The sequence below is a fragment of the Colletotrichum acutatum genome, assembly GCF_030867785.1.
Source record: "Colletotrichum acutatum strain CBS 112980 chromosome Unknown BDZ83scaffold_29, whole genome shotgun sequence".
In the NCBI taxonomy this organism is placed as follows: Eukaryota; Fungi; Ascomycota; class Sordariomycetes; order Glomerellales; family Glomerellaceae; genus Colletotrichum; species Colletotrichum acutatum.
In genome coordinates, this window is record NW_026849023.1 from 80,844 (window position 1) to 106,943 (window position 26,100).

Genomic DNA, 26,100 nt, shown 5'->3' on the forward strand with positions numbered 1-26,100 from the left:
AATGATTCAAAGTTGCCATTCACTTGGCAAGAAGATGAGCCGCATTTTCCTGGGGCTATCTTAGTTCTCTGGAAGGCTCCTTGGCGAGGTCCTATGATGTCCCTCGACTATCGCATGAATCTGATCAATTGCACGTTGCCACCACCTGAGAATCTATGCTGACGGATAGAAAAGTAACAAGAAAAGTGCTTATATTCAGAAACTCATTTTGCTAATCGTGTATTACTGCTTCAAAGAGTACTTATTCATTATAGGATGAGATCTAAGGTATTGTCCTGGAGTGACCGAAGATAAATGGGCAAGTGGAAGAGAAAGAAGAGGTCAAACAGTCGTCATAAAGAAGTGGATTATGAAGGTGCATAAGAGCCACCATTCAGGAGCGATCAATCGGTTATACGTAGAAGTATACGGGTCAGATCTCGCTATGAACGATACCCTTGAGTGGATTGAGGAAACCCGTTTGTTGCGATGGAGGCTTGAAAGGGGGGAATGGTCGTGGTGTCGCCCTGACCAGCGAGAGTCAGAATCGCTTCTGTTTCCCTCGGCATCATCATCGATGCTTCTTCACCGTTGTACAAGTCCTCTTCGATCTGATTCTCAAATTCATCTTCATCTAAGCCCTCGAGGATTTCAATGGATTGATCATCTTCCCAGGCTTGTGCATCGTCATTTTCTTCGGCCCAAATCATTCTGCATCGTCTTTTGGCCTGGGGCATGCCGGGTAACACATTGTCGCGGTATGCTCTTGGAATTTGACCGACACCATTACCCTCTCGAATCTTTTTGTCGTCGTACTCTGTACTATTGAGCTCGCGGAATTCGTACGGCGGCTGATTCTTGCGTTGCTGCAGAACTCGCCTTAACAGCGTGAGATCTGGCAAGCCCCTATAACTTTGCGTGTGTTGCGCAAGGTCAGGATGCTGCCCGGCGGAGTAAAACTCGTCGTTGGTCAAAAGAACCCATCCAGGGTCATCAGGCGTAAGATCTTTGGGCCAGCATTTGTTGTCCCGAAGGCCGTACCACTTTGTGTCTTTTGGGAGACCATCCCAGTCGGTGATTTTGAAGATAGCTCTTGCTGTTTCGATGGAAACCCAGCTGGTTACCGCTGGAAACCACATCGGTCAACAAACTACACAGGGATGGTTACGGGGTTAAACCCACTAGTTGTACCGTCCACGCCTTTAGCAGTTCGACTATTGGCGTTGACGGTCCTGATGAACTTGCTCTGAATGAAAGACGTCACGGTACTGGTGCGGGTAGTCGAAGATTGAGCGCCATTCTTGTTACAAAACCCACGCCACATGGCTCCGGCTTTACGGTTCTCATCGTATGGGAGGAAACGAATTCGTTGCACCATGCCTTTCTCTTCTGCTTCATTAGCCTTGGGCCAAAAGTAACGAGGTGGAAACTCGTCTCTGTCACAGCCAACAGCCATCTCGTTTCCGTATTTATCCTTCTTCGGCAGACCGTTCGCATGCCTCAAAACACGACGTGGCACAAAACCGTTAGCCCATGGCCATCCCCAGTGCTGGTTGGTAAGAGCCAATGCCGCTATAGCCGTCGATCCCCAGACGTCGGTGGCTGAGCCGTCGTTGCTGGTCGATTGAGTTGCACCGCAGGTCCACTCAGTCATGGACCTTGTGTTTCGGTGAATTTCCATGACTGACCTGTATATCTATCAGCTCCTGAGGACACGAGCTCGCGGAACCTAGGAGTGAGGCTGGAGTTTGACCACTTACGAGTAATGGTAACAGGCTTGCGACCATTGCTTTCGACACTTGATATTGGGGACTCCAGTCTCGTAAAAGCCTATGGGCTTGACAGTCTCCGTCAAATGAACAGTAATACTCCGCATCTGCGTTCTGAAGTTTCGGCATCACCTAAGACTCCTATCCTCGAGAGAGGCCTCGCTGCTCGAGCAGCTAACGCGCAAGCTAGTTCAGATGATACGGTCGAAGATACCGAGCTCGTCGATTTCGCATGTACATGTGTGGTGGATGACTCGCCAGGATTCTCTGTCCTCGTCTTATCTTCTGGGCTGTCTGGCTTCCTTGTCGGGTCAGGCTTAGACTCCATCCTCTTACAAGCCGTTTTATCTTTCTTGTGGCAGCCGGTGCTGACCCCCATAGAGTCAGGCGCGTTGACTAAGGCCCCAAAGAGGTCAAACTTCCAATCACGAACTCCACATGCAGGCCCAACCCAGTCACCAAAGAAGGAAGCGGCCTCTAGCCCGTTCTCGGCAAAGGTTTTGGCTCCTTGAACGGCGGCTCTAGCTCCGTTAAGAGCGGCACCTCCAGGGATGAAGTTTATGCCGACATCGATGATGGACTGGAACGCTTCCAGCATCGCTGCGCAAATAATCTTATCGAGGATAGCGAGACCTTCAACGACGATATTGAGGAGTTCCTCGGCAACCTTCAAGTCGCAAAAGCATTTGGCTGGAACCCATTGATTACCGTCGGCATCCTTCTGTATTAGAGACGCGTCGATATGCTTTCCCTGATATGGGGTACCGTCGCACTATTTGACCCTCGTAAGTAGGATTATTCGAATCTATCCACAAATATGTATGTGAGCTTACCCCATAACTATCCGAATCGGAGTTCTTCTTGCACCACTGCTGGCATAGTGCCACTGACTTGTCCCTGTTTTGCTCGGCGCTTACGTAGTGGAAACACTGGCCAGTACTTTCGTAGATCGCCAGTAAAGCTTTATCAGAATCATCCGGGAAACATGTAACAACACCGACCAAGGTGTTGAAAACCAAGATTATGATGAGAAAGATTTTCATGATTCGACGGAAGAAGAGATAGGTTGAAGCTAGGTTCTCCGATACGAGCGTTGTGTCAGACTCTCAAGGCATTTGCTGCAAGGCAGACTTTGCCGCTTGATATTTGTACCCAAAGTATTCGACATATTGTAGACAGATGGTCATCAGCCCATGCTAAATTTAGACCATCTCGTATCTTGCAACGCATGTTGAGACTTTAAGGCCATTACCGCCCGCTGAATCGCGATGTTGCCCCCATCTTGATTGGCCAGGGGGCTATTGGGTCGAAAGGGGGGCATGGTTGAGGCATGGGCTGGTCACATTTTAAAGAAAAGAAGTTTAAGGGGGGATAGTATCAGAAATGATGGTATCATAGCATAAAGCTCAACGCTTGCAAATCCTTTTTCTTAGAGTGCCTGGCTTGTGAGCGTGGTAGTTTATCTCGAGATCACACTACGAGGACTTACTCAAGTCGAATGTGAATTCTTTCGTTTCCTTTCGGAATCTGATGCCTCGAAACCACGCACGCTTCTCCAGAGAGTCATGGTCTACCTAGTGTAACTTGTAAGTTTCAGCCAGGAATTCTAACATGATCTGGGTGGTTATGCTGAACCGAGACACGTACGTTGAACTGGCGGTGGCAGGACGAGATGTTGTCATGGGCCAACCATCGACGCAAACGAACCTGCACTTGCACCAACACTTACGCCTACATCGCAAACACCAAGTCTTATGGGGGCTATACGTTGGATGGAAATCACTGCGATTATTGCCAACCACTAACCGGCCTTGACATTCAACATTGGATCTCATGTTGGCCCTTTCATCTACTTGTTACCTCTTTCCCGACTCGAGAAAGTAAGGTACCTTACGCAAGGAACGAGGGGGCCAAAGGCTTATATTCAATCCCAAAAGAGACAGACCTACCTTCGTTCGAACATGGGCTTACTCTCGATATGCGTTTTTGACTTCGCAAGTGTACCTCTGCCGACCCCCCGTTGGCCGGGCGGCAGGATCCAACCCAAAGTTTGCCAATTTGGTACCAACAACGGCAACAAAATTGGCATGAAGGAATGAACACCAACACGATCTACCAACAGCTCGAGGACCCCACATCCCCCGTCTCAGAGCGGATTCTGAAATGAGGCCAAGCTTTCCCCCCCTTTTCTCGCGTCGTGAATGACCTTCGTCAACGATGATTTACTTCAGTTATAGCTCCTTCGTTGCACCCTCCATGTAGGATTCTGAGCTGACGACCATCATCGTCTCCTACTCTCATCTCGTCATCTTCCATTACAACCACCAGCCAAAACTCTTTTCTTCACAATCATGGCTCAGTCTTCTTCCGACTCCTCTCAAGCAGAATACTCTCACGAGGCCACTGTGGCTGCCATCACATCCTACTATGAACTCCTCGCCCGCGTACACCCTGACAGTGTCTCTTCTCTCGAGTACCCTCCCTCCGGAGGATGGCCTCAGATCACGCCCGAGTCCTTCTCCATCTTGGGCCGGAATAATACCGTCATTGAGTTGATGCGGCACATTCCATATTTCACAAGCGATCGGATAAGCTTCATGAAATCAACTACACCCCGTAACTTCGCAGATTCATCTTTCTGCAGAAGGACCCATGAAGAAAGCCGCGTGTATAATGAGGAAGTGCGGCCTGTCCCTCAGGACAAGATTGGTGCCAATCCTGGCTACTCTCCCGAGGGCGGAGGAGTGCCGATCCCATCCAGCATGTTCACCTTGGCGATGCTGGCCGAAGAGAAAGAAGAGGGCTATGATATCCTTCTCGATACGGAACACAATATCGTCATTGTGGTCAGAGTTGGAGAGGAATTTCCACACGGGTGGCCACCAGTCCCTCCCGATGCCAATCATATCAACTGGGGCGGAGACGACAAAGACGAGGTAGAAGGAGAGAAAGAAGGTGAAAGTGATGGAGAGGATAGTGAAGACAGTGAGGAGGATGTCGACCTATATCTACTCGGTCATGATTGGAGATATTCGCCGACTTATCGCATCCATACATTCTTCAACATGTGTCAAGAGCAATGGAAGGTTATGGACTGGATGCCAAAAATGGAATGGGCTGGCCAGATTGAGGAGGGATACCGGTCCGCAGAAACAAAGCTTGACGAGACATACGGCGATGGTCTCAGGCAAAAGATCATGCGGGAAGCTGGCTGGCCCGGTACAGGGGAGGCAGTTGGTATGGGATGGGACAAGGCGAAGGCAGAGAAACAGATGATTGAGCTCATGTAGATTTTCAACGGTGGCAGTTCCTACTCTCTGATCGGTAATATATCTGTGGGATTCAGCATTATTTCGGCGCCGGTTGTATTTGTTCTAGTCACCGTATGAAACTGGCGGATCGGGACCGCTGACCAGGCTCCGGGCCGGACGTGGCGCGTGCACGCGCGGGACGGAGCGAGCATCCGCAACGGCAGGTGAACACAGCTTCCGTTGCGATGGAAGCATCCATACATCACGGGATTTAGTATTCAGCTTCCGTGAAGCATCTAACCTCATGAATACGTTTGCTGCTCTGGTATAGTTGGGGAAGCGTCTAGGGTGTGAATTTGCTGTCGTCTTCGCTAAAATCATGCATGCATCGTTGCTGAGTCAGTCCACTGCCTTATCGCTGAGGTCCTTAGGTAAGCCCAGACCACTTAAAGTCCAGCGGGGCTATCACGTACATAACGCGCCTCAACCATCAAGAGACGCGTCGCGCCTGGCACTCCTTAGCATCATTCCATTTCGCATACTCAACTTGCCACAGGCAAGTAAAGATATTCCACTCGATCTGATCCCCGTCGGCCCGTACCATCCTTTTCCGACTCTGATACAAATAAAACATCATCAACTCGATCATTCTGCCCCGGTTATCTCAGGCAGCACCGAAATTACCGCCTTATACTTCCAAGAATTCTACCTGGATCTCCAGACCAAGATGGCTCTCAAGCGCAAGCGCTCCGAATCCGAACTCGTCACCCTCTTCCCCTCGCCCGCTCGCTCCGAATCCAGCATCGAGTCCTTCGAGTCACCAATCTCTCCGAGCCCCATCTATCCTCGCGCACACGCGACGCCATCGCACCTCTCCAGTCGCACAATGAAGCGCTTCCGCGACAACAGGCCCTCAGAGGAGCAAATCCATCGTAAGTCCAGTCAATGGCGTCTGTCAAGACGAACAACGCAGCTGACAGCATACCGCAGAACGTACTCTAAACATGCTTTACTCCGCGCAGCAACGCAACCAGTACCCGGCAGACCACGAGACGAACCAGTCCGAATCCTCACCCGTTCCTGCAACCCGCAACACCCAGAAGTCCCTTCACAGCTTCTGGAATATAAAATCAGCCGAGCCCAAATTCCCCGCCTCGGCCCCGTCCACGGACCAGGGTATGCTGTCGCCGATGAGCTGCGACGACTGTGGCGCTGGTCTCGGTGCCTCGGATGGCGCTGCGGACGGGATGGATATCGACGATGGCTACAGCTACGGCGTTGATCACTCTTGCGGTGCGTGCGGTAGGCACGTGTGCTCGCATTGCTCTGTTACAAACCTCGGCGAGCAGCGGCGATGCTTGAGGTGTGTTGGAGTTGCAGTGGGGGTGGCACAAAACGGCTCTGGATGGCCATCCTCGTCGATGTCTATCTTCTAAATTATCCTAGCCGGGCTGCTTCTGGGCATCATTCTTTTCGGTGGCGCATTGGGTTATACACATTAACGACATGCCATGCCATGACAATCTGGTGTGTATGGTTCTGGGGATAGGCGTTTTTGGCTTGCTGTAACATAATTCTCTGGTATTGGCGTTGGGGCATTTCATCGTTCAGGAGATACCATAGGATATCGTTCATTACAATTCGATTTCAATTTGCGCTTTCGCTGAATTGTCAGCTCATACTTAGCCGCACGAGCAACTGGCGATGCTACGTACTGCGTCTGAGGCACCATGCATGTTATGGACCGCGCCTCTTTAGGGGATGCCACATAAGAGTGGCACTTTGGCAGCGTTATCCAAATCGATCAGCACGAAGGTTTTCAGATAACCAATCACTGTATCATTCAGGGGGGAATGAAGTCGTTCAGTCCAATGATATCCCAGTGGAAGGCCAGAAAACCCGGCCAAGGCGTGTGGCTAGGTGCAGTCGCCTGCATACGACGTTCTGAACCAACAGACGACGGCAGCAGCCTATCGCAACAACTTTTGCCGCAGAGATCCGTTCTTTCCCCTCTTTCCGATAAACTCCTAGAAAGCGGCCTAAACCTGAGCGACCTAAACCTGCAAGGTTTCCAACATACCTAAGTGACGGACGGTTGCTGCTCAACGATGTGAAGAAATCAATAGACAACGCCCTACCCTTACTCACAAGGCGCCTCTGTCACTTACATTTATTTCACATCAACAAACGATGGCCGAAGCAATTGGTCTCGCGACGAGCGTTATCGCCGTTGCCGAAGTCATGGGCAAGGCCATAGGCCTCACTCTCAAAATCAAATCGCTCTGGCGCGAGGTCAAGAACGTCCCAACAGTTCTTCTCGAAAAGGCCGAAGAGCTCCAAGATCTCGACGACTATCTCAAAGATGCCGAAGCTCAGACTGCGGGCAGTCCGATATCCAAATCGATAATCAACGATGAGATTATGCAGAAGTCGCTCCGGCGAGCCCGCGCCGCATTGGCAGACATACAGAACACAATCGATGGCCTCGGCCTTCAGATGTCTGATCCGCGGAAGCACCGACGCAAGTTGACTGCTGCAATATTCATCTTACAGAAAGATACAATAGAAGACATGGAACGAAAACTCGATCGAGCTTTAGAGCTTTTCAAGGTGGCTCAAGGAATCTATTGCACGTAAGTCAAATACTTGAGTACTGAATTCTTTCTAGAGCTTAGCTGATCCGAGGTGAGCAGAAACTTGACCATGCTTTCCACGTCCATCATTATGGACCAGCTCCCCAAATGTTTGAGTTCTTCAAAAGTCACCAAAAGTTCGTCTCATAAAGTCAAAGTGACAGAGTTTGTTGAACAACACAAGCCATTTGTGGCTAATATAGCTGGCAAAGACAATCTTGGCATATCTCAAGGCACGACCGCAATTGGAAGACTTCGTCTTGGTTTTGGAGACAACAACTTCCAGATTTCACTCAGATCACCCAGTTGGCTCGGCAATAAAGTGTACTCCGCCATGTGCCACAAGAGCATGATCGGGTGGCAAATCCATCTTACAGCCTACGTGGTAATCAAGTCGTTCCGCGGTATTGAAGACTCTGTGAAGTCCGATAATCCGCAGGCTCTCATGAAACATCTGCGATCAACATCACTTACACCCTTGGTTGAAGACGCGAATGGGCAAAACTTGTTATATGTACGTAGAGTCATCTACCCGCTCGACCAACGAAACGTGATTTGACACTAATTTGATGTAAGCTTTGCGCCGAAAACCGTTGGCTTAATATTGCGAAATGGCTTCTTAGCTTTGGGCTGTTTGCTGGTTCTTACAGCAGTGAAGAGAATAATTGTTTAGAGTTCGTGACAAGGAAGTATCATTCTACGGACGCGAATATGCTGACATATTGCAGGGACTCGAGATCAAGAACCCTCATCTTTGAGGCTGACAATAAGTTGTGGCATCCTCCAAACTCACATATCCCACCCGACTTTATTATACTTTTCGCTTTACAAGCGCCGGATGGAGACACTGGTGTATCAGTTGAGTCGATGGGGTTCATTGCAGGCCTTACAGACTTCGACAATTTTACCAGGCTGCTTCAATCCAAGTCTCCAGCGTCCAACCCAAAATGGTATTACCTTGCGTCTAGACTTCGCTTTGCGTATAGCGGAATTCGTGGCTCCGTCTGGACATTGAGTCAACTTACTGCTGTCCTTCCGGAGCTCAAAAGCCTCACAAGAGAGCTCGTGGTGTCCTGGCGGCTCGCAGGGAGGAAATATCTCATACCAAGCCTCGTTGCGTCAGGGATCGGGGCACGGGCTTCTCGAGCACCGCGTGGTGATCCTGCCTATTCACATTCTGTTAACGAATATGCGCGCCTAGCCGGCCAGATCATCGCACTGGATCCCGAAAGCCTCACACAAGCTGCCACCACGCGCCACAGAGCATCGAGTGCGCTACACATGCTGATGAGAACGCTGCTTAGCAATTTTCAGCCCTGCTCGACAGATCAGGCAGACTATATTATACAATCAACTTTACAAGTCTGGGTGAAGATGCTGCATGGCAACAAAGTGAATCTGCTACATCATGGCCGTCAGTCGCGAACGACCTACACCGTCCCAAGGCGTCATGTGCCCCCTGGATGGTCGTTTCGGTTGCTTCAGAATACCAACGAGCCGCGTAAGCGCAATAAGAAACGTGATCGAGAGTATCGAATTGAATATATTGGCATCACTTACGGTTCTTTGCCTGAACATTGGAAAGTATGGTGGGGGGTTGACTTTGAGGGTTATGCGGGTGAGTTTTGGAGAATGCTCGAAGATTCTGGGATTAAGATTCCAGGAAGCTGGGTGGATGACGCAGTTTTTGACGATGGATCGGCCAAACTTGTGCCATCATGGGTGCATGAGGGAACTGGCTCGTTGATTTGGTCTGAACATCGCAAGATTAGGCCACCTTTATAGGGGCACATCGTTCTTGGAAGCGACCTCCGTCAACATACTTCTGTTTGTCAAAGCATTCGCCCAAGCATAGAGCAAACTTCCGCACCAAAAGGATGAAAAGCTTTACCAAAGACTTCGACCTTCCAAAAACGCAGCACCGATATTCTAGAGCATGCAAGATGATCAACACCGCTGGGTGCTGTAGATATGGCATCTAATCAGTTGTACATGTCAACATCGTCCCCCCTTCTTTCCAGGCCCTCCCATTAAACTCTATTCATTGTACTGGGCGCTCTACACATCAATCGAAAAATAAGTAGAGAGCCAAAGAACTCCAAGACAATATAGGAGCACTGAAGAGGCAGTTTATAGAGGAGGTAAAAGAGACTACTGTTGGCTTATCACAAATCTCCTTTGGAAAAGCCGTGAGGCTCAGCCACGGTAGTGAGTTGCCTTGTGTCTGCCCAATGCAAACGCCAGTCAGCTCTGAACAGGATAAGATGGTGTTGAGGGCGAAGCGATCGAATCAAATGATGGAAAATCCAGACGCAACCACATGCATGGCGCACCATGCTGGACCAATGAGCCCAGCACCGCCTCATGACACTGAGGTTCATAAGGCTACTGACTCTGCCCTCCCCCTCTCGTTCAACCTTTCTCCTCTTTTCTCTCCGAATCTTACTGTGCTAGACAAAGTCCCAAAGCATTCATTCTTTTCTCGTTCCCTGATCACTTGCGGTTTTATTTCTCAGCGCTCAAGTCCTCGGTGACCTCTCACTCTTAATCGGTAAAAGCGAAACTCGACACTCAGCTTATCAATATGGCGGAAGCTCTAGGCCTAGCTGCCAGTGTCATTGCCGTGGTCGACGTAACCGCTAAAGTCGGGAGTGCCACGTTCAAGCTCATGAAACTGTGGAACGAGGTAAAGGAGGTACCAACAATGCTCTTGCAGAAAGCAGAACGTATCAGAGACCTGGAAGACTTCCTTCTCGATGCCGAAGGCCACATTCGAGATAGCCCGCTGCCGCAAGCCTTCTGGAATACGAACCACCGCTTGCAGCAACATATTGAAAAGGTCCGCCGCGCACTTGATGAGGTTCAACAACTAGTGGACGATCTACAAGCTAAGTCGACTGCCCGAAAAGACGGCTTCAGAAGCAAGCTGTTGTCAACCAAGGTTGTGTTCCGGAAAGAGGAGTTGAAAACTTTGGACGGGAAGCTTGATGCAGCTCTTGCTCTTTTTTCCATCGCACAGATGCAGTGGATTATGTGAGTTCCTCCCTTTCATACTCCTATTTTAGGTTCGGTTTTGTAACCAGACATGTTCAGGGCAATGTCGGCATTTAGGACCTCAATGAGCATCCAGCCGCGATCTGAAAGAACAGCTACTTCAAACACACCGACGGTGGAAAAGAAGACAAAGACAGTGCTGGCATCCACCACACCCGCTCTCTTCTACATTTCTACCCCGGCTTCGATCTTGCCTACCTTTCGATTTGGGTTTGGAGACAACGAAAGCTTCCAATTCTCTATCCAGGCGCCAAGCTGGCTCGCTGGGTCTGTCTACTCACTCATGGCCCAGAAAAGCTATCAGGGTTGGCAGCTCAACCTCAGAGCTTACGAAGTGGTAAAATACTTCAGCGACGAATTATATGACTGCATCGAAAATGACAACCCCTCTGGAACTCTCCGAGTGCTCTCCAAATACAACATGACTCCCTTCGCAAAAGATCAATTTGGAAGAAGCCTGCTACAGGTGAGAGTATTCGCTCTCACGGTGATATCGAGATTTGGTGACTGATGAGGCCGAGTCAACCGCAGATCGCAGTCCAGAAGAAATCTGTCGGAGTAATCAAACTTCTCCTAGATAAAGGACTTGCATGTTTTCTACAAGACCCGTGGAGTAATTCAGTCGAATGTAATAGGTAATAACTTATTTCCTTATGCTGTGACACCGAGAATACCATGTTAACATTCTTCACAATGTATAGATATCCCTTCTTACTTTACCAACTCAAATCTTTGGGCCAGCCATCTCGATATCATGATTTAGAACCTACGCTACGAAGGCTGTTTCTAGATAACTTCCTCGATGATTTCCTCGAAGATTCGAAGCAAGTTTCAGTTCTCCTTGAATTCGGCATCAGTCTATCTTTCCTTCGATTACTTTTGAAACGCAATAACCACATGAACACATCGTTTTCCTTTCTCACACGGCTGTTCCACTTCAGACTAGTTGCAGTCAATTGCAGCTGGGAGGCGTGCGAAATTTATTCCATATTCCCAGAAGCTCGATGCCTTGACGCACACCCCGGAATACTTGCCTATTCCAGAAACATCAAGGGATACGCCCTATTTCACTCATTCGTCATAGGAATGGCCGGCAACTTTACAAGAAAGAGTTGCCACCCAAATCCTGATCAGTGGGCCGTATCAAGAGATCTATGGAAAAGATTACTCCATGACAGCATCAGGTTGGACTATTCAAGTCTACACCATATTGATAGAACTTCAGTTTGGTCAAAGAATAAGTTCATGAGCTCACCCCTGATCGCAGTCATCAACTCAGTGATGGCTGCGGATTATTCGATTTTATGCACAGCGGAACAAGTATGCAAATCATTGGTAGCAACACTTTCCGAGTGGGTCACGATACTCTCCTCCAGCGATGTAGAGCTTCTGGACTACGGGCGTGAAGAGAGGCACATGTACGAGCAGGGTCTTACAGCCGTGTCGCAACGATGGGCTCCTTGGAATTATGAAAGTAGAGGTACAACTCGATTTTCTCTCTTAGGTATCACCTATGGCTCTAGTCCAAGCCACTGGAGGCTATGGTGGACGTATGAGTACGAAGATTACGCTGGGGAGTTTTGGAACATGATCCAAGATGAGGCAAGCAAGGTGCCTGGTGCCTGGGTTGATGACTCTTGGGACCCAGATGACTATCGAGAAGAGGTGTGGGATAGGTTGCAAGCATGGGAAGATGAGCAGCCCATCCCGTTGATCTGGTCCGAGCATCGCAGAGTTCGGCCGCCAATCTGAGTTAGTACTCAAATCACCAAATCAGTCGTAAGACACGCAGCTGGCCCCTTGTGGAGTCATCACTCTTGAAGTAAATTTGAGGTTTGAGGTTTCTCATACAATGCTTTTTCCCCTATCAAGGCCCGGCTATCACCAAAGTGTCTCCGATTGCATCGATGGGATCCAGTGCACAAGCTAAGAGGTAGTGGTGTACCTCAAGGTCAGGGCAGAAGTCAAAGGGTCTCAGCGAGTAACCGTCGAGTGAACATCGCCCCGATAATTGCATCAAGCAACTTGTCCGCTGGAGTCGCTGAAGTCGGAGTGCTATGTTTGGAAAAACCGTGCACGGTATGCAACTTGAGGGAAAAGTCTCTTTACCGGGAGCCCCCAAATCCCAAGCTTTTGAACAATTTGAGGACAGTGTTTCTCAATTCATTGGCCAAGACCAGGTTGAGCTCTGTTGCCTTTCCATCGTAGCTGGAATTGCTTCTTTTTCCAATCATCTTCCAGATTTTCTTGACCTTGTATCTACATTGCACCAGTCTAACAAGGCCAAATTTGGAGACTCTATCGTCACGTGCAGCTTGTCGGCCTGACGATCGCACCTTCCTTGCTGGGTACCTCACCTCAGGTACCTTCCGTGAGCTACTGCCAAATCTTGGTTGGAATCGACTTTCTCGCTTCTCACATTGTCTCATACAACAAACTCACAACATCATCCACTCGCTCACGTCTCTTCCCTCCTTTCTCAATTCGCACCGACCTGTACTGGCTGTCCGGCATCCAATTCCGCTCATTTTTCATTTGGCCCTGGATTGAGATCGCGGATCCAGGCCCACAGACTTCTCTACCCTAGCTTCTCTCTATCCCCCTGACGGAAGACATTCACAATGCTCGGCTGGTGAGCTTTGCCAACAAAATTTCTTGATATCGCCAAGCATTGCATCGCTAAACAATTCATCTCTAGGTATCAGGCAAGGCTCGCGGCTCGCCCGCTGCTCACCCAGAGCATCACCACCGCCATCCTCTTCGCGACCGGTGACATCACCGCCCAGCAGCTCGTTGATAAGCGCGGCCTCGAGAAGCACGAATGGGCCCGCACAGGCCGCATGGCCCTCTACGGCGGTGGTAAGCTCCACCTCACCTCACCTGCACTCAGAGAACTCACACGCGACGACGCCTTCATGGCCGACCTGAGCTCTGGCCAATGAATTCGATCTCACTGACCAAATCTTTCCAGTCATCTTCGGCCCCGTCGCCACAACCTGGTTCAAGTTCCTGCAGAACAACATTGTCCTCAAGAACAAGAACGCCGAGATGCTCGCCCGTGTCGCGGTTGACCAGGGTGTTTTCGCCCCCGTCATGATCAGCGTCTTCCTCTCCTCCATGGCCACGCTCGAGGGTGGCTCGATCAAGGAGAAGCTCGATAAGAACTACAAGACGGCGCTCACGTCCAACTACATGCTCTGGCCGTTCGTCCAGGTGGTGAACTTCAAGTTCGTGCCGCTTCACCACCGTGTGCTCTTTGTCAACGTCATCAGCATTGGCTGGAACTCATATCTCAGTTTCTTGAACAGCCAATAGATGGCTGCTGGGGACTGGGTAGCAAGATGACCGCAAGGTGATTGTCGCCAATTGAGGGAAGCAGTCTCAAAGACGACTTGGGGGAACTGAGACTCGCGATGATTCCAGCGTCGTATAGCGATTTGTGGCTTCAGTTTTCGAGCATTAGAAGCAGGATAGACGGGATTGAAGTGATCAAAAGATGGTCATGGGCAGGGCCAGTGGGAATATACTTCACCATGCTTATTCTATCTGTGCCTAAAGAGTTGCTTCAAAGCAATGTGGTAATAAGGCTGCTAGCCATTGAGGATCCGAAGCACTTACCGGTTCAGGCTGATCAAAGTACTCCGTGTCATAATATCAGGAGAACACAAAGTGAAATTTGCCTTACATGAACAGTCAAAAAGAAGTCACTGTAAGGTAGTTCAAAGGAGGCCTAGGACCCCCAGGCTCGAATCCGCTAATGAGCGAGAGATGCGGGGAAAGTGAGGAGCTCCAAGTTTCCCACGCCGTACTTATACCTCATCAACATCTTAAGTCTCCGTAAGGTAAGGGCAATGAGATATCTGACTGGGGCTCATTGCATGACAACCAAGTGGAAACACTTAGCTCATAGTTCCGCGCTTGCTATCTCTCATCGCACCACTCGCAGCAATAGATAGCTGAGCTACTGCCGTCCCCTCATTCTCCCCACCCTCAACCGGGATCCTTCGGCGACGGAGTCGGCCGCTGCAACGTTGCAAGTCAGCCTGGTGCCGAACGGCTGAAAAGCACCTGAAATTGTTGCCGTAAAGTAACAAAACTGATCAAAATCTTCTTGATACACGGAATCTCCAGCCCGAAGGCAATTGATCAAACGCACTCACGCAAAGATGACCGACTCTAGCTTTCTTGATCACCTCAACCGAGACGGCTTCGTCGTAATCCCTTCAATCCTCACCGAATCCCAACTCAAAGAACTCCGGAGCGCGACCCATAACGCCACAGAGCTTGCCCGCGCCGGAAAATGGCCGAACGTGCGGACGCTGCCCAAGCAGTTCCCGCCGTGGCCGGTCGCAACCCCGGAATCACCCCCGGACGGCATCTGGGGCGTTCAGGGGATGATGCACCCCGACATGCCCAATAACGCTGCTTTCATCAAGACGTACTTTTCGGATGCTGTGATTGAGCCGACGAAACAGCTGCTGCAGTGCACCGACGACGATCTAGTCATGGAGCTCTTCAACTTGCTCATACGGCCTGACGAGGATTTTGAGCTGCGATGGCATAGAGATGATATCCCCGCGACTGCTACCGCCGAGGAGGAACTGGACCGGCTCAATAAGCCAGCTTATTCTGCGCAGTGGAACCTGGCTCTTTACGATGATAACAGTCTCATTGTCGTTCCGGGCTCGCATACCAGGGCCAGGACAGACATTGAGCGCAACGCGGATCCTTATGAGAAAGAGATCCCCGAGCAGTTATACGTGGAGCTCAAGGCAGGCGACATTGTATTTTACAACAACAATATCCTACACCGCGGGGCATACGTCGCGAATAAAGAACGCATGACACTACATGGGAGCGCGGGACATGTCAACGGGAGCACCCTCCGAGCCCGCAATGTCTTGCAACACGGGCTCAAGGGCTGGGTGGATAAGGTCGATCTGGGCGTGTTGGGTGAGAAGGAGAGGGCGAGGGCTGAGAACATGCGGAGAATGCTGGTTAAGCTGGGCCAGGAAGCGGGGGAGGTGGGATATTCACTCGAGGGGTAGGTATTGAGATAAGGCCGTTATGGATCTTCTTACCAAGGACAATCAAATGCATGCGCGAGGCAACTTCCAAGGACAAGAAAGTCTTGGGTGGTTGTGTTCCGGACCAGTCAAGCGGTGTGTAACAACGACCTGGGCGGTGAATTGGGTGAGTCTGCCCGGACTCTGCCCGGGTCATGTGTAGTGGGCGCTTAGCTGTGTGTTCCCGTGACGGGGCGGAGTGAATCAGACTGGAATCCCATCTCTATGATAATTAAGAGGCGCTACCGGCGTTAATTCAGGCTGAGGCTCCGGGCAACGTCATTTCTCAAAAAGAACAACATTAAGCCAACTGACACTTCCTGCACTGAAAGGTTGTTTCATCTCAAGTTCCGTCTTCCATCTCGAAAGCTCTGGGGAAGGAGTGTCAGTGGTCTGTGCACAATCGGATGCCTAAGTAACAAGGTGTCTGTGGAACCCGTGAGCTTTTCCCGTCCTGCGGCCAAATCCGGGTTTGCCAACCATCAACCGACTCTGTCGGCAACATCTACGTCAGCCTCAACCACCTCCAAAACCACCCCTCCCTCCTTCTCGAACCCGTCCAGATCAAAACCCCCAAGGTTTGCACCCGGCGACAATGTTGCCCTCATCGGTGCGGCGCGTGGTTGCTTCGGCGCCGCAGTCCCCTCTCGTCGCCTCCCTCACCACCTCCGCTCCGAGAGCGGCTACGGCCACCATCACCCTTCAGCAGAGACCCGTCGGTGGCCACCAGAGACGATGGTCCTCCTCGAGCCCCTCGAACCCGAATAACAACGGATCCAAGGACATTCCTGCCCAGGGCCAGTCCGTCCATGCCTCGACATCATCGAGCTCCAGCAGCAGCGGCAAGGCCAGCGGCGAGAAGCGGAAACGAAAGAGCAAGGACAGCGCCGATAGGGAGGCTGCGCAGAAGCTGCCCAGCGTGCCCAGCACACAACATCTTTCCCAAGAAGGTGTGTAATTATGCGGAAGTCGAGTCTTGTGGAAGAAATGCTAACTGAGCCATGCGCAGCTCTCGGCTTGTCAACCTTTTTCTCGCTTCACCGGCCGATATCTGTGACCCACAGCATGCCCAAGTCAGTGACGGAAGAAGCCTTCGCCGCCATCTTCAAGCCCCGGAGCAGGGCGAACAAGGTCACCGACGTCATTTCAACACTATCGCGGACGACCGACGACCTCGAGGGCGCCATGGCCAAGATGACCATCGGCCATCAGGAGACGGATGCGTCAGGCGAGCCCGTCCAAAAGATCGACTTCAAGAACCCCGACGGCACCGAGTCGAGCGTCTACGTCCAGCTCAACTCCATGGCCGGCCAGTTCGTCCCCTTCCGCCCTCCCCCGGCCCCCGAGGCCATGGGCGAGACCGCTGACGCCGCGACATCCCACGCCGCGGCCGCCGAGTCCGCCGTCGAGGACCTCCTCGACGAGACCCCCCACCACCGCGTCTACAAGGCCATGTTCACCATCGAGGAGACGACCGACGCCGACGGCCAGGTCCAGGTCCTCGCCCACAGCCCCAAGATCATGCAGGACGGCGGCGACGCGCCCCGCTCGTTCCTCGAGCGCATGGCCCTGCGCCAGATGAAGTTTGACGAGGCGCAAGGCCACGATACCATGCACGCCCTCAGCGTCAAGCGCCAACGCAAGCTCAAGATGAAGAAGAAGAAGTACAAGAAGTTGATGAAGCGCACGCGCAACCTGCGCCGCAAGCTGGACAGAATCTAAGCTCGGATTTGGGGGGTCGGTTGTTTGATTTGTATATAAAACAAGCAAAGCCCCGTCGGTCTCTTATTTTCTAATATCCTGGTTTCTTCTTTCTTTGGACTGCTTCTCCCACTCGAGCATATCCGGGAAAGACGCGGGTGTTTTTTCTCCTCATAATTGGTGTTCTCGGCCGGGGCATTCATCGCTGATGGTATTTCATCTCCTTTTCGCGACTGTGCACACATTTCTCGGGCTTCATATAGAGAAGAGAGGGGACAGCTTTGCATCAGATAGCAATCATCCAACTGTTTGCATCCAGAGCCATCACTCATGACCGTGCCGCGATACCTACTGAGAGCGAGACAGACGCAGGATCCAAGGACGCTAGAAATAAGAAGAAGGAAAAGACGGAGACAGAGAGATATCGTGTACAACAAAAAAGTGTATTACTAGTTCCATCAAACGGAAACATTTCAAGGCCTTGAGATTCTTCTTGAAAAATTGTCTTACCATACCAATTCTATCCGTATAGTGCACCAGTGATTCTTGAGTGATGGCCACCCCGTTGAATTTTAAAGATCGTCCGAGGGGGTGTGGCGTTCTCAGCCAAGGGCGTGGCCATAACGAAAAAGTTGCGGCACCCCACCAAGACGCACCCACCTCGAAAGCCCACCGCCCGGCAGAAAATGTTCTCTCCGCCAAATTTTTGGGAATTTCCTCGACGTCTAAGAGCTGGTTTGCGCCGACCCGACTTCTCAGCAAGCCCGCTTTCTGCCAATTTTCCGCCTTTACCCCCCCTCGTCCCTCCTCCTCTGCGAGCTCTGTTCAAGATGTCGCGCAAGGCAGTGTGAGTTCTTATGGCGATATTAATACTTGAATGTAATTGAGTTGCTGACTTTTTCATTCTCCAATGCAGAGACCAGCGGATCCCGAGTCTCATTAGCAATGGGTACCAAGAGAAGAAGCGCAGCTTCTTCGTGGTGGTCGGTGACCACTCCAAGGATGTCATTGTCAACCTCCACTACTTGATGGCGAGAAACATCAAGCAGAACAAGTCCGTCTTGTGGGCGTACAAGACCAAGCTCTTGGGCTTCACGAGGTACGTCCGAAGTCTCGAGCACGGCTCACTTACACAGCAGACACGGAGAAGCTAACATGCCGACCTCTTCCTCGAAAACTAGTCACCGAAAGAAGCGCGAGAACAAGATCAAGAAGGAAATCAAGCGCGGCACCCGTGAAGCCAACGAGTCCGACCCCTTCGAGCTCTTCGTGTCCCTCCACAACATCCGCTACGTCTACTACAAGGAGACGGAAAAGGTCCTCGGACAGACGTTCGGCATGTGCATCCTCCAAGACTTTGAGGCCATGACGCCAAACATCCTCGCGAGGACGATCGAGACGGTCGAGGGCGGCGGCCTGGTGGTCCTCCTGCTCAAGGGCATGTCCTCGCTCAAGCAGCTCTACACAATGTCCATGGACATCCACTCGCGCTACCGCACCGAGGCGCACGACGACGTCGTCGCCCGCTTCAACGAGCGTTTCATTCTCTCGCTGGGCGGCTGCGACTCGTGCCTCGTCATCGACGACGAGATGAACGTCCTGCCCATCTCGGGCGGCAAGGGCGTCGTGAAGCTCCCGCCCACCGACAAGGACCTCAACAAGACCGAGGCCGAGCAGGAGCTCGAGGAAATGAAGGAGTCGTTGCAAGATACCCAACCAGTCGGCTCCCTGGTTACCCTCGCCAAGACGACCGACCAGGCCAAGGCGCTGTTGACGTTTGTCGACGCCATTGCCGAGAAGACGCTGCGGAGCACCGTGACGTTGACGGCCGCCAGAGGTCGCGGAAAGTCGGCGGCCATGGGTGTCGCCGTTGCGGCTGCTGTCGCGCACGGGTACAGCAACATCTTCATCACCTCGCCGTCTCCGGAGAACTTGAAGACGCTGTTCGAATTTGTATTCAAGGGTTTCGATGCGCTCGGATACGCTGATCATGCCGACTACTCCATCATCCAGTCCACGAACCCTGACTTCAACAAGGCTATTGTCAGAGTCAACATCCACAGGGCGCATCGCCAGACGATTCAGTACATCAGACCCCAAGATGCCCACGTTCTCGGACAGGCAGAGCTGGTTGTCATTGATGAGGCCGCCGCTATTCCCCTGCCTTTGGTGCGCAAGCTCATGGGTCCTTACCTGGTCTTCATGGCTTCCACGATCAACGGTTACGAGGGTACCGGTCGCTCGCTGTCGCTGAAGCTGATTAAGCAGCTGAGAGAGCAGTCAAGACCCGGGGCCAAGACTGGCGAGGACACAGAGGTCGCCGACAGGACGACGGGCAGAGCCTCCAAGGATCAGGGTTCGAGCCAGTCCAGCCGGTCTCTCCGCGAGATCACCCTGTCTGAGCCCATCAGATACGCTCAAGGCGACTCGGTCGAGAAGTGGTTGAACAAGCTTCTCTGCCTGGATGCCACCCTCCCCAAGGCCAAGGCCAGCGCTCAGGGGTGCCCCGATCCTTCGCAGTGCGAGCTGCTCAAGGTCAACAGAGATACCCTCTTCTCCTTCCACCCAATCCCCGAGAAGTTCTTGCAGCAGATGGTCGCCCTCTACGTCGCCAGTCACTACAAGAACTCTCCCGATGATCTTCAGCTTATGAGTGACGCTCCTGCTCACGAGCTCTACGTCCTCATCGCCCCGACATCAGACGGCAAGCTGCCCGAGCCCCTGTGTGTGATCCAGGTCGCACTGGAAGGAAAGATTAGCAGACAAAGCGTCATCAATCAGTTGAGCAGAGGACAGCGCCCCTCCGGTGACTTGATCCCTTGGCTCGTAAGCCAGCAGTACCAAGACGACGAGTTCGCCTCTCTTTCCGGCGCCCGCGTCGTGAGGATAGCGACGAACCCGGAGTACGTGTCCATGGGATACGGCACTAAGGCCCTGCAGCTCCTGACCGACTTTTACGACCAAAAGTTCACCAACCTGTCCGAGGACGCCGACCTCGCCATGGAGGAGACTCTGCCCAGAGTCACGGACGCGGAGCTGTCAAATACCTCTTTGCTCGCTGACGACGTTCACATCAGAGATATCAAGAAGCTGCCGCCGCTGTTTGCGAGATTCTCCGAGATTAGGCCCGCTGCCCTGGACTACGTCGGTGTCAGCTACGGCTTGACGCAGCCACTCCACAAGTTCTGGAAGCGCGCCTCTTTTGCGCCCGTTTACCTGCGGCAGACGGCCAACGACCTGACGGGCGAGCACACGTGCGTCATGATCCGGCCTCTGGAGAACACCGGCGCCGACCGGTCATGGCTCGGCGCCTTCTCGCGGGACTTCCAGCGCCGTTTCCAGTCGCTGCTGTCGTACCAGTTCAGGGAGTTCCAGTCGGTTGTCGCGCTCAGCATCGACGAGTCCGCCAGCATCGGCGCCAAGCTCGATGGCACTGAGCCCACAGCTTTGACAAAGGTAGAGCTGGACAGGTTCCTGACGCCATTCGACTTGAAGCGTCTTGAGTCGTATGCCAACAACATGCTGGACTACCACGTCATTCTCGATCTCGTTCCCACGCTCGCTGGCCTGTACTTCACCGGCAAGCTCAAGGGCGACATCAAGTTGACTGGTGTCCAGCAGGCCATCCTGCTTGCCATCGGTCTGCAGAGGAAGGACATGGACGTGATCTCCACTGAGCTGTCCCTGCCGTCGTCGCAGCTGCTGGCAATGTTCATCAAGATCCTCCGCAAGATCACAACGCACTTTGGATCCCTGGTCAACGCCGCCGTTGAGGCTGAGCTGCCCAGCAATAACACCATTGGTGTGAGCCGGGAGAACGCTTCTGGGGTACATGACGATGAGGTCGTCGACAAGAAGTTCGTTCCCCTCGAGACATCTCTCGAGGACGAGCTTGAGGAGGGAGGCGATGAGGCTCTTGCTAAGCTTCGCAGGAAGCAGCGCGAGCTCATCGACTCCCTGCCGCTTGACCAGTAAGACCCCTTTTCTTCAGTTCATAGCTTTAGAGCACGATACTGACTACAACTCCCAGATATGAGGTTGACGGTGACGCCCCTGCCTGGGCCGAAGCTGAGCAGGCCGTCAAGGACGGCAAGACCGGCGTGGTCAGCGTGAAATCGGCCAAGTCAAAGCGCAAGGCCGGCCCGACGGCAGCCGGGATTTACGATGAGGCTCTCGGGGAGAAGAAGCACAAGAAGGCGAAGAAGTCCAAGAAGGACCGGGACTAAGTAAAGATACAGGGAAAAGGGGGGAAAGAGTGACAGAGGAGGTATAAACAAAAGTGTAAAAGCATCTTGACTTACAGGGTGAAACGGGTATTTGTCCTTACTTGGGCGGCCTCTATGCGGAGTTGGCTTGGCTTTGTTTTGTTAACAATTTTAAGAAACTTTGAACCTCTTGATTCAAGGACAAATGGATGGTGATGTCCTCCTTCTTCCGGATGGAAGTGTTCAGAGACTGGACGACATCTTAGATCAAGTGACTTGCCGGTTAGTTGTGATGGCCCGACCCTGATGTTATTTCTGTGATTTCGAAGAAGGAATGGCCGAAGATGATGGAAGACGTAGACACCTTCCCTTTCTCTGCCCTCCTTCCGCCTTCAACATCAAGGTCGCTCTTTCCTCCGTTGTATGCTGCTCCTCCTCACCTCAGAGAAGGTACCATCCGCCTCGACAAACTCGTGGCAAGCACCTACTGTCATCTGACGACACCACCTCGACAATTCCGATTTTTACCATTTCAGGGATTCGGCCAGAAGTTGCTTCCTCCTCTTCCAACCTTGGGACCGCGAATCACCTAATCATCTTTTCCTTTCCTTAATATACCATCAATCCACGTCACCAAAGCACCAAGTCGCAGGTCATCCACGCCATCTCCCGCCCTCATAAGTCCCGAATACGAATCGAGACACAATGTGTACCGAAACCATTGCCCTTTGCGAAAGCTGCGGTCTCCACAGACACATGCACTACCACCGCTGCACAGCCTGGCTCTGGTCCTACCGCCAAATCAAATGGACCTTCACCACCCCTCTCTCCTCGACCCCGAAACCCAAAAACTGCCCCTTCCTCGACGGCGAGGTCAAGACCGAGATCCACCCGGGCAGATGTCCCAACGCGGCGTGCCCAGGCCATAAGCTCAGAGACGCCCTGGACTTGCAAGCGGCCGCGGACGGGACGTTAGACAGAAGAACGGACGAGCAGAAGATTGACGCGCAGAGGATCAAGATGGGGCTTAAGAGGCGACCTGGGCCGGTGCAGGCGTTTCGAGAGCCGTTGGAGGTGGGGAGGCCGCATCAGAATCGGGTGCCGGTTGTGATTACGGATGGGAGGCCCGATGAGGGACTGGGAGTTGTGAGAGGACGGGGGAAGCGGGTGGAGGGGATGGGTTTGGCGGAGATGGAGACGGAGGATGAGGGGGCTATGGCTGTTCCGTCGCCAGGTCCTGCTGCAAGGGTGCCTGTGAGGAGGCAGAGGGCATTTCATGGTCCGATGATGAGGCCTCATTGATCGGGGTTGTTGGGACACATCGGGGGCTCATCGACTTGACGGCACGATACTACGAATTACGAGCGACGAGAAACGAATGACGACAAAACGGACTGGAAAGGGACTGATAACAGGAACTGATGATGGGAGGAAGTTTCCATACTATAGCGCTGATCGGAAGAGTTTCTCTTCACTTTAATAATGAGCGCCGATTGCTCAAGATCATGAGATTCCCCCAAAGGTGTGAAAGGTGTTTATGGAGTCGTGATGTCGTGATGTCGTGTAAGACGGTCGTCGCCGCATGTCAAGCGAATTGTCCAATCACAGCCAAGGCCACCGCTAAGAATGTTTTCTTACCACTTGGTTCCTGCATCGCGGCAAACCGGCAAACCAACTCCGTAAGCCCAGGCCCCAAACAGCGCGAATCAAGAGCCTGTTTTCATCGCTTGCTTGCCCCCCTGAACTTTGTATTTTGGAGAAGCCAATCTCGGCAGTGGGGTTCATTCCCCCTGTCTACGGTCGACCATCCACTGAGAAGCTCGGAGGATTCACGTCTGGCCTCCGCGCGACCTGGGGGATCAACCAACTTTTTTATGCTAAAATCCCGCCCCGTTCGTCCCATTTGTGGTTCTTGTATATGTAAACATTGGATCATTCCCCGTCCTGTCGTCCTGTCGTCCCGTCTCGTCCTCCTTCCCGGTTGTCGACTCAACACCGCACACTCTCTCTCACTCAGTCGTTGAGTTGTCGATTCCATTCATTTGGACGAGAGTTTGGGATCGTCAATTGGGTCTTTGTGTCTCTTCCTTGACGACGAGATATTTTCTTCGTTTCTGAGTTCTGACGAAACTCCACGCGCTCGATTGCTTGAACCCATCGAAATCGAACCACTCACTCGTCTCCCCAAAGCTCGTGAAGCTCTCACCAACTCTCGATCCGCCAATCTCTCCTCCCATCCCTCAAAATGCACACCTCCAACCTTGCCCCGGCAGCCTTCGCCGCCCTCTCCCTCCTCCTCCTCAACCCCGTCGCCGCCATCCCCGCGCCTGTTCCCGTCCCTATCGCCGCCCCCGAGCCAACCCTCGTCGCCCGTGCCGATGTCATCGCTCCCACCGCCGCCTGGATCAGCGTCAACAACAAGGGCGTCCCCACGACCGTCACCCCCGTCCCGACCACAATCTCCGGCACGGCCACCTACGCCTCCGCCGCCCCCAACGCCCTGACCGGCAGCGTCTTCACCCTGACCGACTGGCACCTCGTCAAGGTCACCACCAGCACGGGCACCCCGCCCGTCGCCACGGCCGACAGCAAAAGCGGCGCAGGAGCGTTCGCGCCGTGCAGTAACACCAATGGGGACTTTTCACCCTTCTGCGACCCGAATAAGGGGAGCACGCTTTATACCGATGGGACGTACTATGGTAAGACCTCCCATTTCAGATTTACCTCTCCCTGTACAGGTGACGAACGTAGTAAATCGAATGACCTGGCTGACGAATCTTACCTTCTAGTAACCTGGGACCCTACCGTCCTCATCAAAGGCAACAAAACCAACGTCAACGTCAAAATCCAAGGCAAATCCGTAAACGGCACAACGGTAGGCGACATCGTCCTCAACGCCGACACAGACACCACGAACCCGGCCTCCTACGGCTACTACGCCTGGACCGTCTCCTCCAGCCTCATCCCCTCAGGCCAAGACAACGCCACGATCGAGCTCCTCATGTCCTACACGATCGACGGCACCGCGCAGGACGCCATCATGGGCCCGCAGGTCCTCGTCGCCAAGCGGCCGGAGTGGCACCCCGAGGCCGCGAAGATGCCCAAGGGCGCGGAGCTGTACATTGCCCTGCCCACCGTGTTCGGGTTCATTATTATCTGTGTCATTGGCGGGTGTATCTGGAACCGGCGGACGCGCAAGATTGGGCTGGGGAATATCATGAGCCGGTCGAGGCACGGGTACGGGGTTGGTAAGTCGCGGGCGCAGAGGTTGGGGGCCAAGGTTAGGCAGAGCGTGTTCCACGGCGGGCGCAAGGATCGCGGGATTCAGTTGAGGCAGAGGGAGATTAGCCCCGATGGGTATGTGTACCGCGACGAGCCCTTGCCCGATCAGCAGCAGAGGCAGCATACTGGTGGACTCAACACCAACGTTGGTGGTCTTGGCCATGCTCGGAGGGATAGCGATGCCCTGGGAAGTCTTGCCGGGAGCCCGGTTTCGGCTACGTTCCCGCATCATGAGCCCCAGGGCGGTAATGCTTTCCGGGAGGAGATGAGGAGGCAGGAGCGGGAGAGGTATTGAGGGGAGCCATGAACTTCTGAAAGGCATACCACTTCGTGTGCTGCCGAGAGGAAACTGTGTTGTTTGGTGAGGCTACCACAGAGGGTAGTAGGCGATGATGGAAATCATGAGAATAAGTATCACGATATAGACGACGCCAGATTCAGAGATGAGTTGATTTGGAGCTCATTTTCGACGTAATATGTAACAATAATGAAACTCATGAAGCATCCCAAGCTGATGACTTGATCCATTGAGATTGTGACTGGTGTTGTGACATGCTGTATTGCTACTTGAGAAGTATGACCAAGCTATTATCAAGCTCAAGAAGGGTCCGGGTGATAGACAGGATAGAGTCGCTCTTTCATATCTTAACTTCTTGCAATGATGGCTCCTTCATCCAAGGTATGATAAAGCGGACGTTTAACTCCCAGCAAATTTGGAGCTTCCCTTTATGCCTGAGCCTACCGAGCTCTTAAACGAAGGGTACGAAAGGGTCACATACTCACATGTAGCAGTCTTGTAAAATACATCTCCCCCACCCAGAGTATGAATTGAACGTTCAATTTCAAGCCAAGCTCGACTCTCTATCTACTCCTTAGCCTTATCCTCGGGCGCCATCGCTAGAGCGATGGCGCCGACAACGAGGACTCCAACAATGCCCACATCATGCCTTTTCCCTTGTGTCGTCACTGCTTATATCTCACATACGCCGTACGGAATATGTTATAGATAGTAAGTACTACTAGAACCCATCATTATCACGCACATTGCCTTTGTTTTAGAGGTTTGGGTGTCTTTGATCTTATAGGCATCGGGTTGTTATCAAATCGTTAGTGACAAATATGTCAGTCACGGGAATCAGTCAGCACCTTGGCATCCAGGG

At 52.4% G+C, this 26,100-nt stretch overlaps 13 protein-coding genes across 13 annotated transcripts; 12 read left to right on the top strand and 1 right to left on the bottom strand.

Annotated features, from left to right (window-relative positions):
* Positions 1 to 130: 130 nt before the first annotated feature.
* BDZ83DRAFT_772939 (uncharacterized protein) lies at positions 131 to 2,791 on the bottom strand (the record flags this gene model as incomplete). Its single annotated transcript, XM_060515398.1, has 5 exons — positions 131 to 1,105; positions 1,171 to 1,637; positions 1,740 to 1,809; positions 2,085 to 2,520; positions 2,582 to 2,791. 5 exons carry the CDS (start codon positions 2,789 to 2,791, stop codon positions 423 to 425), a joined length of 1,866 nt encoding a protein of 621 aa, XP_060366840.1. The 3' UTR covers positions 131 to 422.
* A 1,115-nt stretch (positions 2,792 to 3,906) lies between these two features.
* Positions 3,907 to 5,038, top strand: BDZ83DRAFT_790930 (uncharacterized protein; the record flags this gene model as incomplete). Its single annotated transcript, XM_060515724.1, has 1 exon — positions 3,907 to 5,038. The coding sequence occupies exon 1, from the start codon at positions 4,100 to 4,102 to the stop codon at positions 5,036 to 5,038; it is 939 nt and encodes a 312-aa protein (XP_060366841.1). The 5' UTR covers positions 3,907 to 4,099.
* A 454-nt stretch (positions 5,039 to 5,492) lies between these two features.
* On the top strand, positions 5,493 to 6,848 carry BDZ83DRAFT_667662 (uncharacterized protein). The gene is made up of 2 exons (XM_060511101.1): positions 5,493 to 5,931; positions 5,990 to 6,848. Exons 1-2 carry the CDS (start codon positions 5,727 to 5,729, stop codon positions 6,433 to 6,435), a joined length of 651 nt encoding a protein of 216 aa, XP_060366842.1. The 5' UTR covers positions 5,493 to 5,726; the 3' UTR covers positions 6,436 to 6,848.
* A 229-nt stretch (positions 6,849 to 7,077) lies between these two features.
* BDZ83DRAFT_790932 (uncharacterized protein) lies at positions 7,078 to 9,794 on the top strand. Its single transcript, XM_060515725.1, has 4 exons — positions 7,078 to 7,632; positions 7,693 to 8,146; positions 8,209 to 8,306; positions 8,361 to 9,794. The coding sequence occupies exons 1-4, from the start codon at positions 7,190 to 7,192 to the stop codon at positions 9,415 to 9,417; spliced, it is 2,052 nt and encodes a 683-aa protein (XP_060366843.1). The 5' UTR covers positions 7,078 to 7,189; the 3' UTR covers positions 9,418 to 9,794.
* A 264-nt stretch (positions 9,795 to 10,058) lies between these two features.
* Positions 10,059 to 11,237, top strand: BDZ83DRAFT_614729 (uncharacterized protein). The gene is made up of 2 exons (XM_060507859.1): positions 10,059 to 10,665; positions 10,726 to 11,237. The coding sequence occupies exons 1-2, from the start codon at positions 10,217 to 10,219 to the stop codon at positions 11,195 to 11,197; spliced, it is 921 nt and encodes a 306-aa protein (XP_060366844.1). The 5' UTR covers positions 10,059 to 10,216; the 3' UTR covers positions 11,198 to 11,237.
* Positions 10,928 to 12,557, top strand: BDZ83DRAFT_236055 (uncharacterized protein). The gene is made up of 2 exons (XM_060501842.1): positions 10,928 to 11,321; positions 11,388 to 12,557. Exons 1-2 carry the CDS (start codon positions 11,197 to 11,199, stop codon positions 12,436 to 12,438), a joined length of 1,176 nt encoding a protein of 391 aa, XP_060366845.1. The 5' UTR covers positions 10,928 to 11,196; the 3' UTR covers positions 12,439 to 12,557.
* A 750-nt stretch (positions 12,558 to 13,307) lies between these two features.
* BDZ83DRAFT_718196 (sym-1) lies at positions 13,308 to 14,001 on the top strand (the record flags this gene model as incomplete). Its single annotated transcript, XM_060512041.1, has 3 exons — positions 13,308 to 13,318; positions 13,385 to 13,545; positions 13,658 to 14,001. 3 exons carry the CDS (start codon positions 13,308 to 13,310, stop codon positions 13,999 to 14,001), a joined length of 516 nt encoding a protein of 171 aa, XP_060366846.1.
* A 520-nt stretch (positions 14,002 to 14,521) lies between these two features.
* BDZ83DRAFT_614732 (phytanoyl-CoA dioxygenase) lies at positions 14,522 to 15,985 on the top strand. The gene has a single exon (XM_060507860.1). The coding sequence runs from the start codon at positions 14,853 to 14,855 to the stop codon at positions 15,732 to 15,734; it is 882 nt and encodes a 293-aa protein (XP_060366847.1). The 5' UTR covers positions 14,522 to 14,852; the 3' UTR covers positions 15,735 to 15,985.
* A 362-nt stretch (positions 15,986 to 16,347) lies between these two features.
* On the top strand, positions 16,348 to 17,474 carry BDZ83DRAFT_573869 (uncharacterized protein; the record flags this gene model as incomplete). The annotated part of the gene is made up of 2 exons (XM_060504658.1): positions 16,348 to 16,702; positions 16,762 to 17,474. 2 exons carry the CDS (start codon positions 16,348 to 16,350, stop codon positions 17,472 to 17,474), a joined length of 1,068 nt encoding a protein of 355 aa, XP_060366848.1.
* Positions 17,475 to 18,170: 696 nt separating this feature from the next.
* Positions 18,171 to 21,898, top strand: BDZ83DRAFT_614736 (GNAT acetyltransferase 2-domain-containing protein). The gene is made up of 4 exons (XM_060507861.1): positions 18,171 to 18,300; positions 18,370 to 18,552; positions 18,635 to 21,424; positions 21,484 to 21,898. Exons 1-4 carry the CDS (start codon positions 18,284 to 18,286, stop codon positions 21,677 to 21,679), a joined length of 3,186 nt encoding a protein of 1,061 aa, XP_060366849.1. The 5' UTR covers positions 18,171 to 18,283; the 3' UTR covers positions 21,680 to 21,898.
* Position 21,899: 1 nt separating this feature from the next.
* On the top strand, positions 21,900 to 23,173 carry BDZ83DRAFT_614737 (uncharacterized protein). The gene has a single exon (XM_060507862.1). The coding sequence runs from the start codon at positions 22,364 to 22,366 to the stop codon at positions 22,958 to 22,960; it is 597 nt and encodes a 198-aa protein (XP_060366850.1). The 5' UTR covers positions 21,900 to 22,363; the 3' UTR covers positions 22,961 to 23,173.
* BDZ83DRAFT_236073 (uncharacterized protein) lies at positions 22,833 to 23,793 on the top strand. Its single transcript, XM_060501843.1, has one exon. The coding sequence runs from the start codon at positions 23,080 to 23,082 to the stop codon at positions 23,680 to 23,682; it is 603 nt and encodes a 200-aa protein (XP_060366851.1). The 5' UTR covers positions 22,833 to 23,079; the 3' UTR covers positions 23,683 to 23,793.
* Positions 23,458 to 25,450, top strand: BDZ83DRAFT_614739 (uncharacterized protein). The gene is made up of 2 exons (XM_060507863.1): positions 23,458 to 24,357; positions 24,448 to 25,450. Exons 1-2 carry the CDS (start codon positions 23,904 to 23,906, stop codon positions 25,233 to 25,235), a joined length of 1,242 nt encoding a protein of 413 aa, XP_060366852.1. The 5' UTR covers positions 23,458 to 23,903; the 3' UTR covers positions 25,236 to 25,450.
* Positions 25,451 to 26,100: the final 650 nt, after the last annotated feature.

Bases quoted from the DNA above. Each gene is read 5' to 3' on its own strand.
- BDZ83DRAFT_667662 (XM_060511101.1), top strand. From the start codon at position 5,727: ATGGCTCTCAAGCGCAAGCGCTCCGAATCCGAACTCGTCACCCTCTTC. The intron at 5,932-5,989 runs GTAAGTCCAGTC...AGCATACCGCAG, and splicing joins CTCAGAGGAGCAAATCCATC to AACGTACTCTAAACATGCTT.
- BDZ83DRAFT_790932 (XM_060515725.1), top strand. From the start codon at position 7,190: ATGGCCGAAGCAATTGGTCTCGCGACGAGCGTTATCGCCGTTGCCGAA. The intron at 7,633-7,692 runs GTAAGTCAAATA...CGAGGTGAGCAG, and splicing joins GCTCAAGGAATCTATTGCAC to AAACTTGACCATGCTTTCCA. The intron at 8,307-8,360 runs GTTCGTGACAAG...GACATATTGCAG, and splicing joins GAAGAGAATAATTGTTTAGA to GGACTCGAGATCAAGAACCC.
- BDZ83DRAFT_614729 (XM_060507859.1), top strand. From the start codon at position 10,217: ATGGCGGAAGCTCTAGGCCTAGCTGCCAGTGTCATTGCCGTGGTCGAC. The intron at 10,666-10,725 runs GTGAGTTCCTCC...AGACATGTTCAG, and splicing joins GCACAGATGCAGTGGATTAT to GGCAATGTCGGCATTTAGGA.
- BDZ83DRAFT_236055 (XM_060501842.1), top strand. From the start codon at position 11,197: ATGAGGCCGAGTCAACCGCAGATCGCAGTCCAGAAGAAATCTGTCGGA. The intron at 11,322-11,387 runs GTAATAACTTAT...CACAATGTATAG, and splicing joins AATTCAGTCGAATGTAATAG to ATATCCCTTCTTACTTTACC.
- BDZ83DRAFT_614732 (XM_060507860.1), top strand. From the start codon at position 14,853: ATGACCGACTCTAGCTTTCTTGATCACCTCAACCGAGACGGCTTCGTC.
- BDZ83DRAFT_614736 (XM_060507861.1), top strand. The intron at 18,553-18,634 runs GTACGTCCGAAG...CTCGAAAACTAG, and splicing joins AAGCTCTTGGGCTTCACGAG to TCACCGAAAGAAGCGCGAGA. The intron at 21,425-21,483 runs GTAAGACCCCTT...TACAACTCCCAG, and splicing joins GACTCCCTGCCGCTTGACCA to ATATGAGGTTGACGGTGACG.
- BDZ83DRAFT_614737 (XM_060507862.1), top strand. From the start codon at position 22,364: ATGTGTACCGAAACCATTGCCCTTTGCGAAAGCTGCGGTCTCCACAGA.
- BDZ83DRAFT_236073 (XM_060501843.1), top strand. From the start codon at position 23,080: ATGATGGGAGGAAGTTTCCATACTATAGCGCTGATCGGAAGAGTTTCT.
- BDZ83DRAFT_614739 (XM_060507863.1), top strand. From the start codon at position 23,904: ATGCACACCTCCAACCTTGCCCCGGCAGCCTTCGCCGCCCTCTCCCTC. The intron at 24,358-24,447 runs GTAAGACCTCCC...CTTACCTTCTAG, and splicing joins TACCGATGGGACGTACTATG to TAACCTGGGACCCTACCGTC.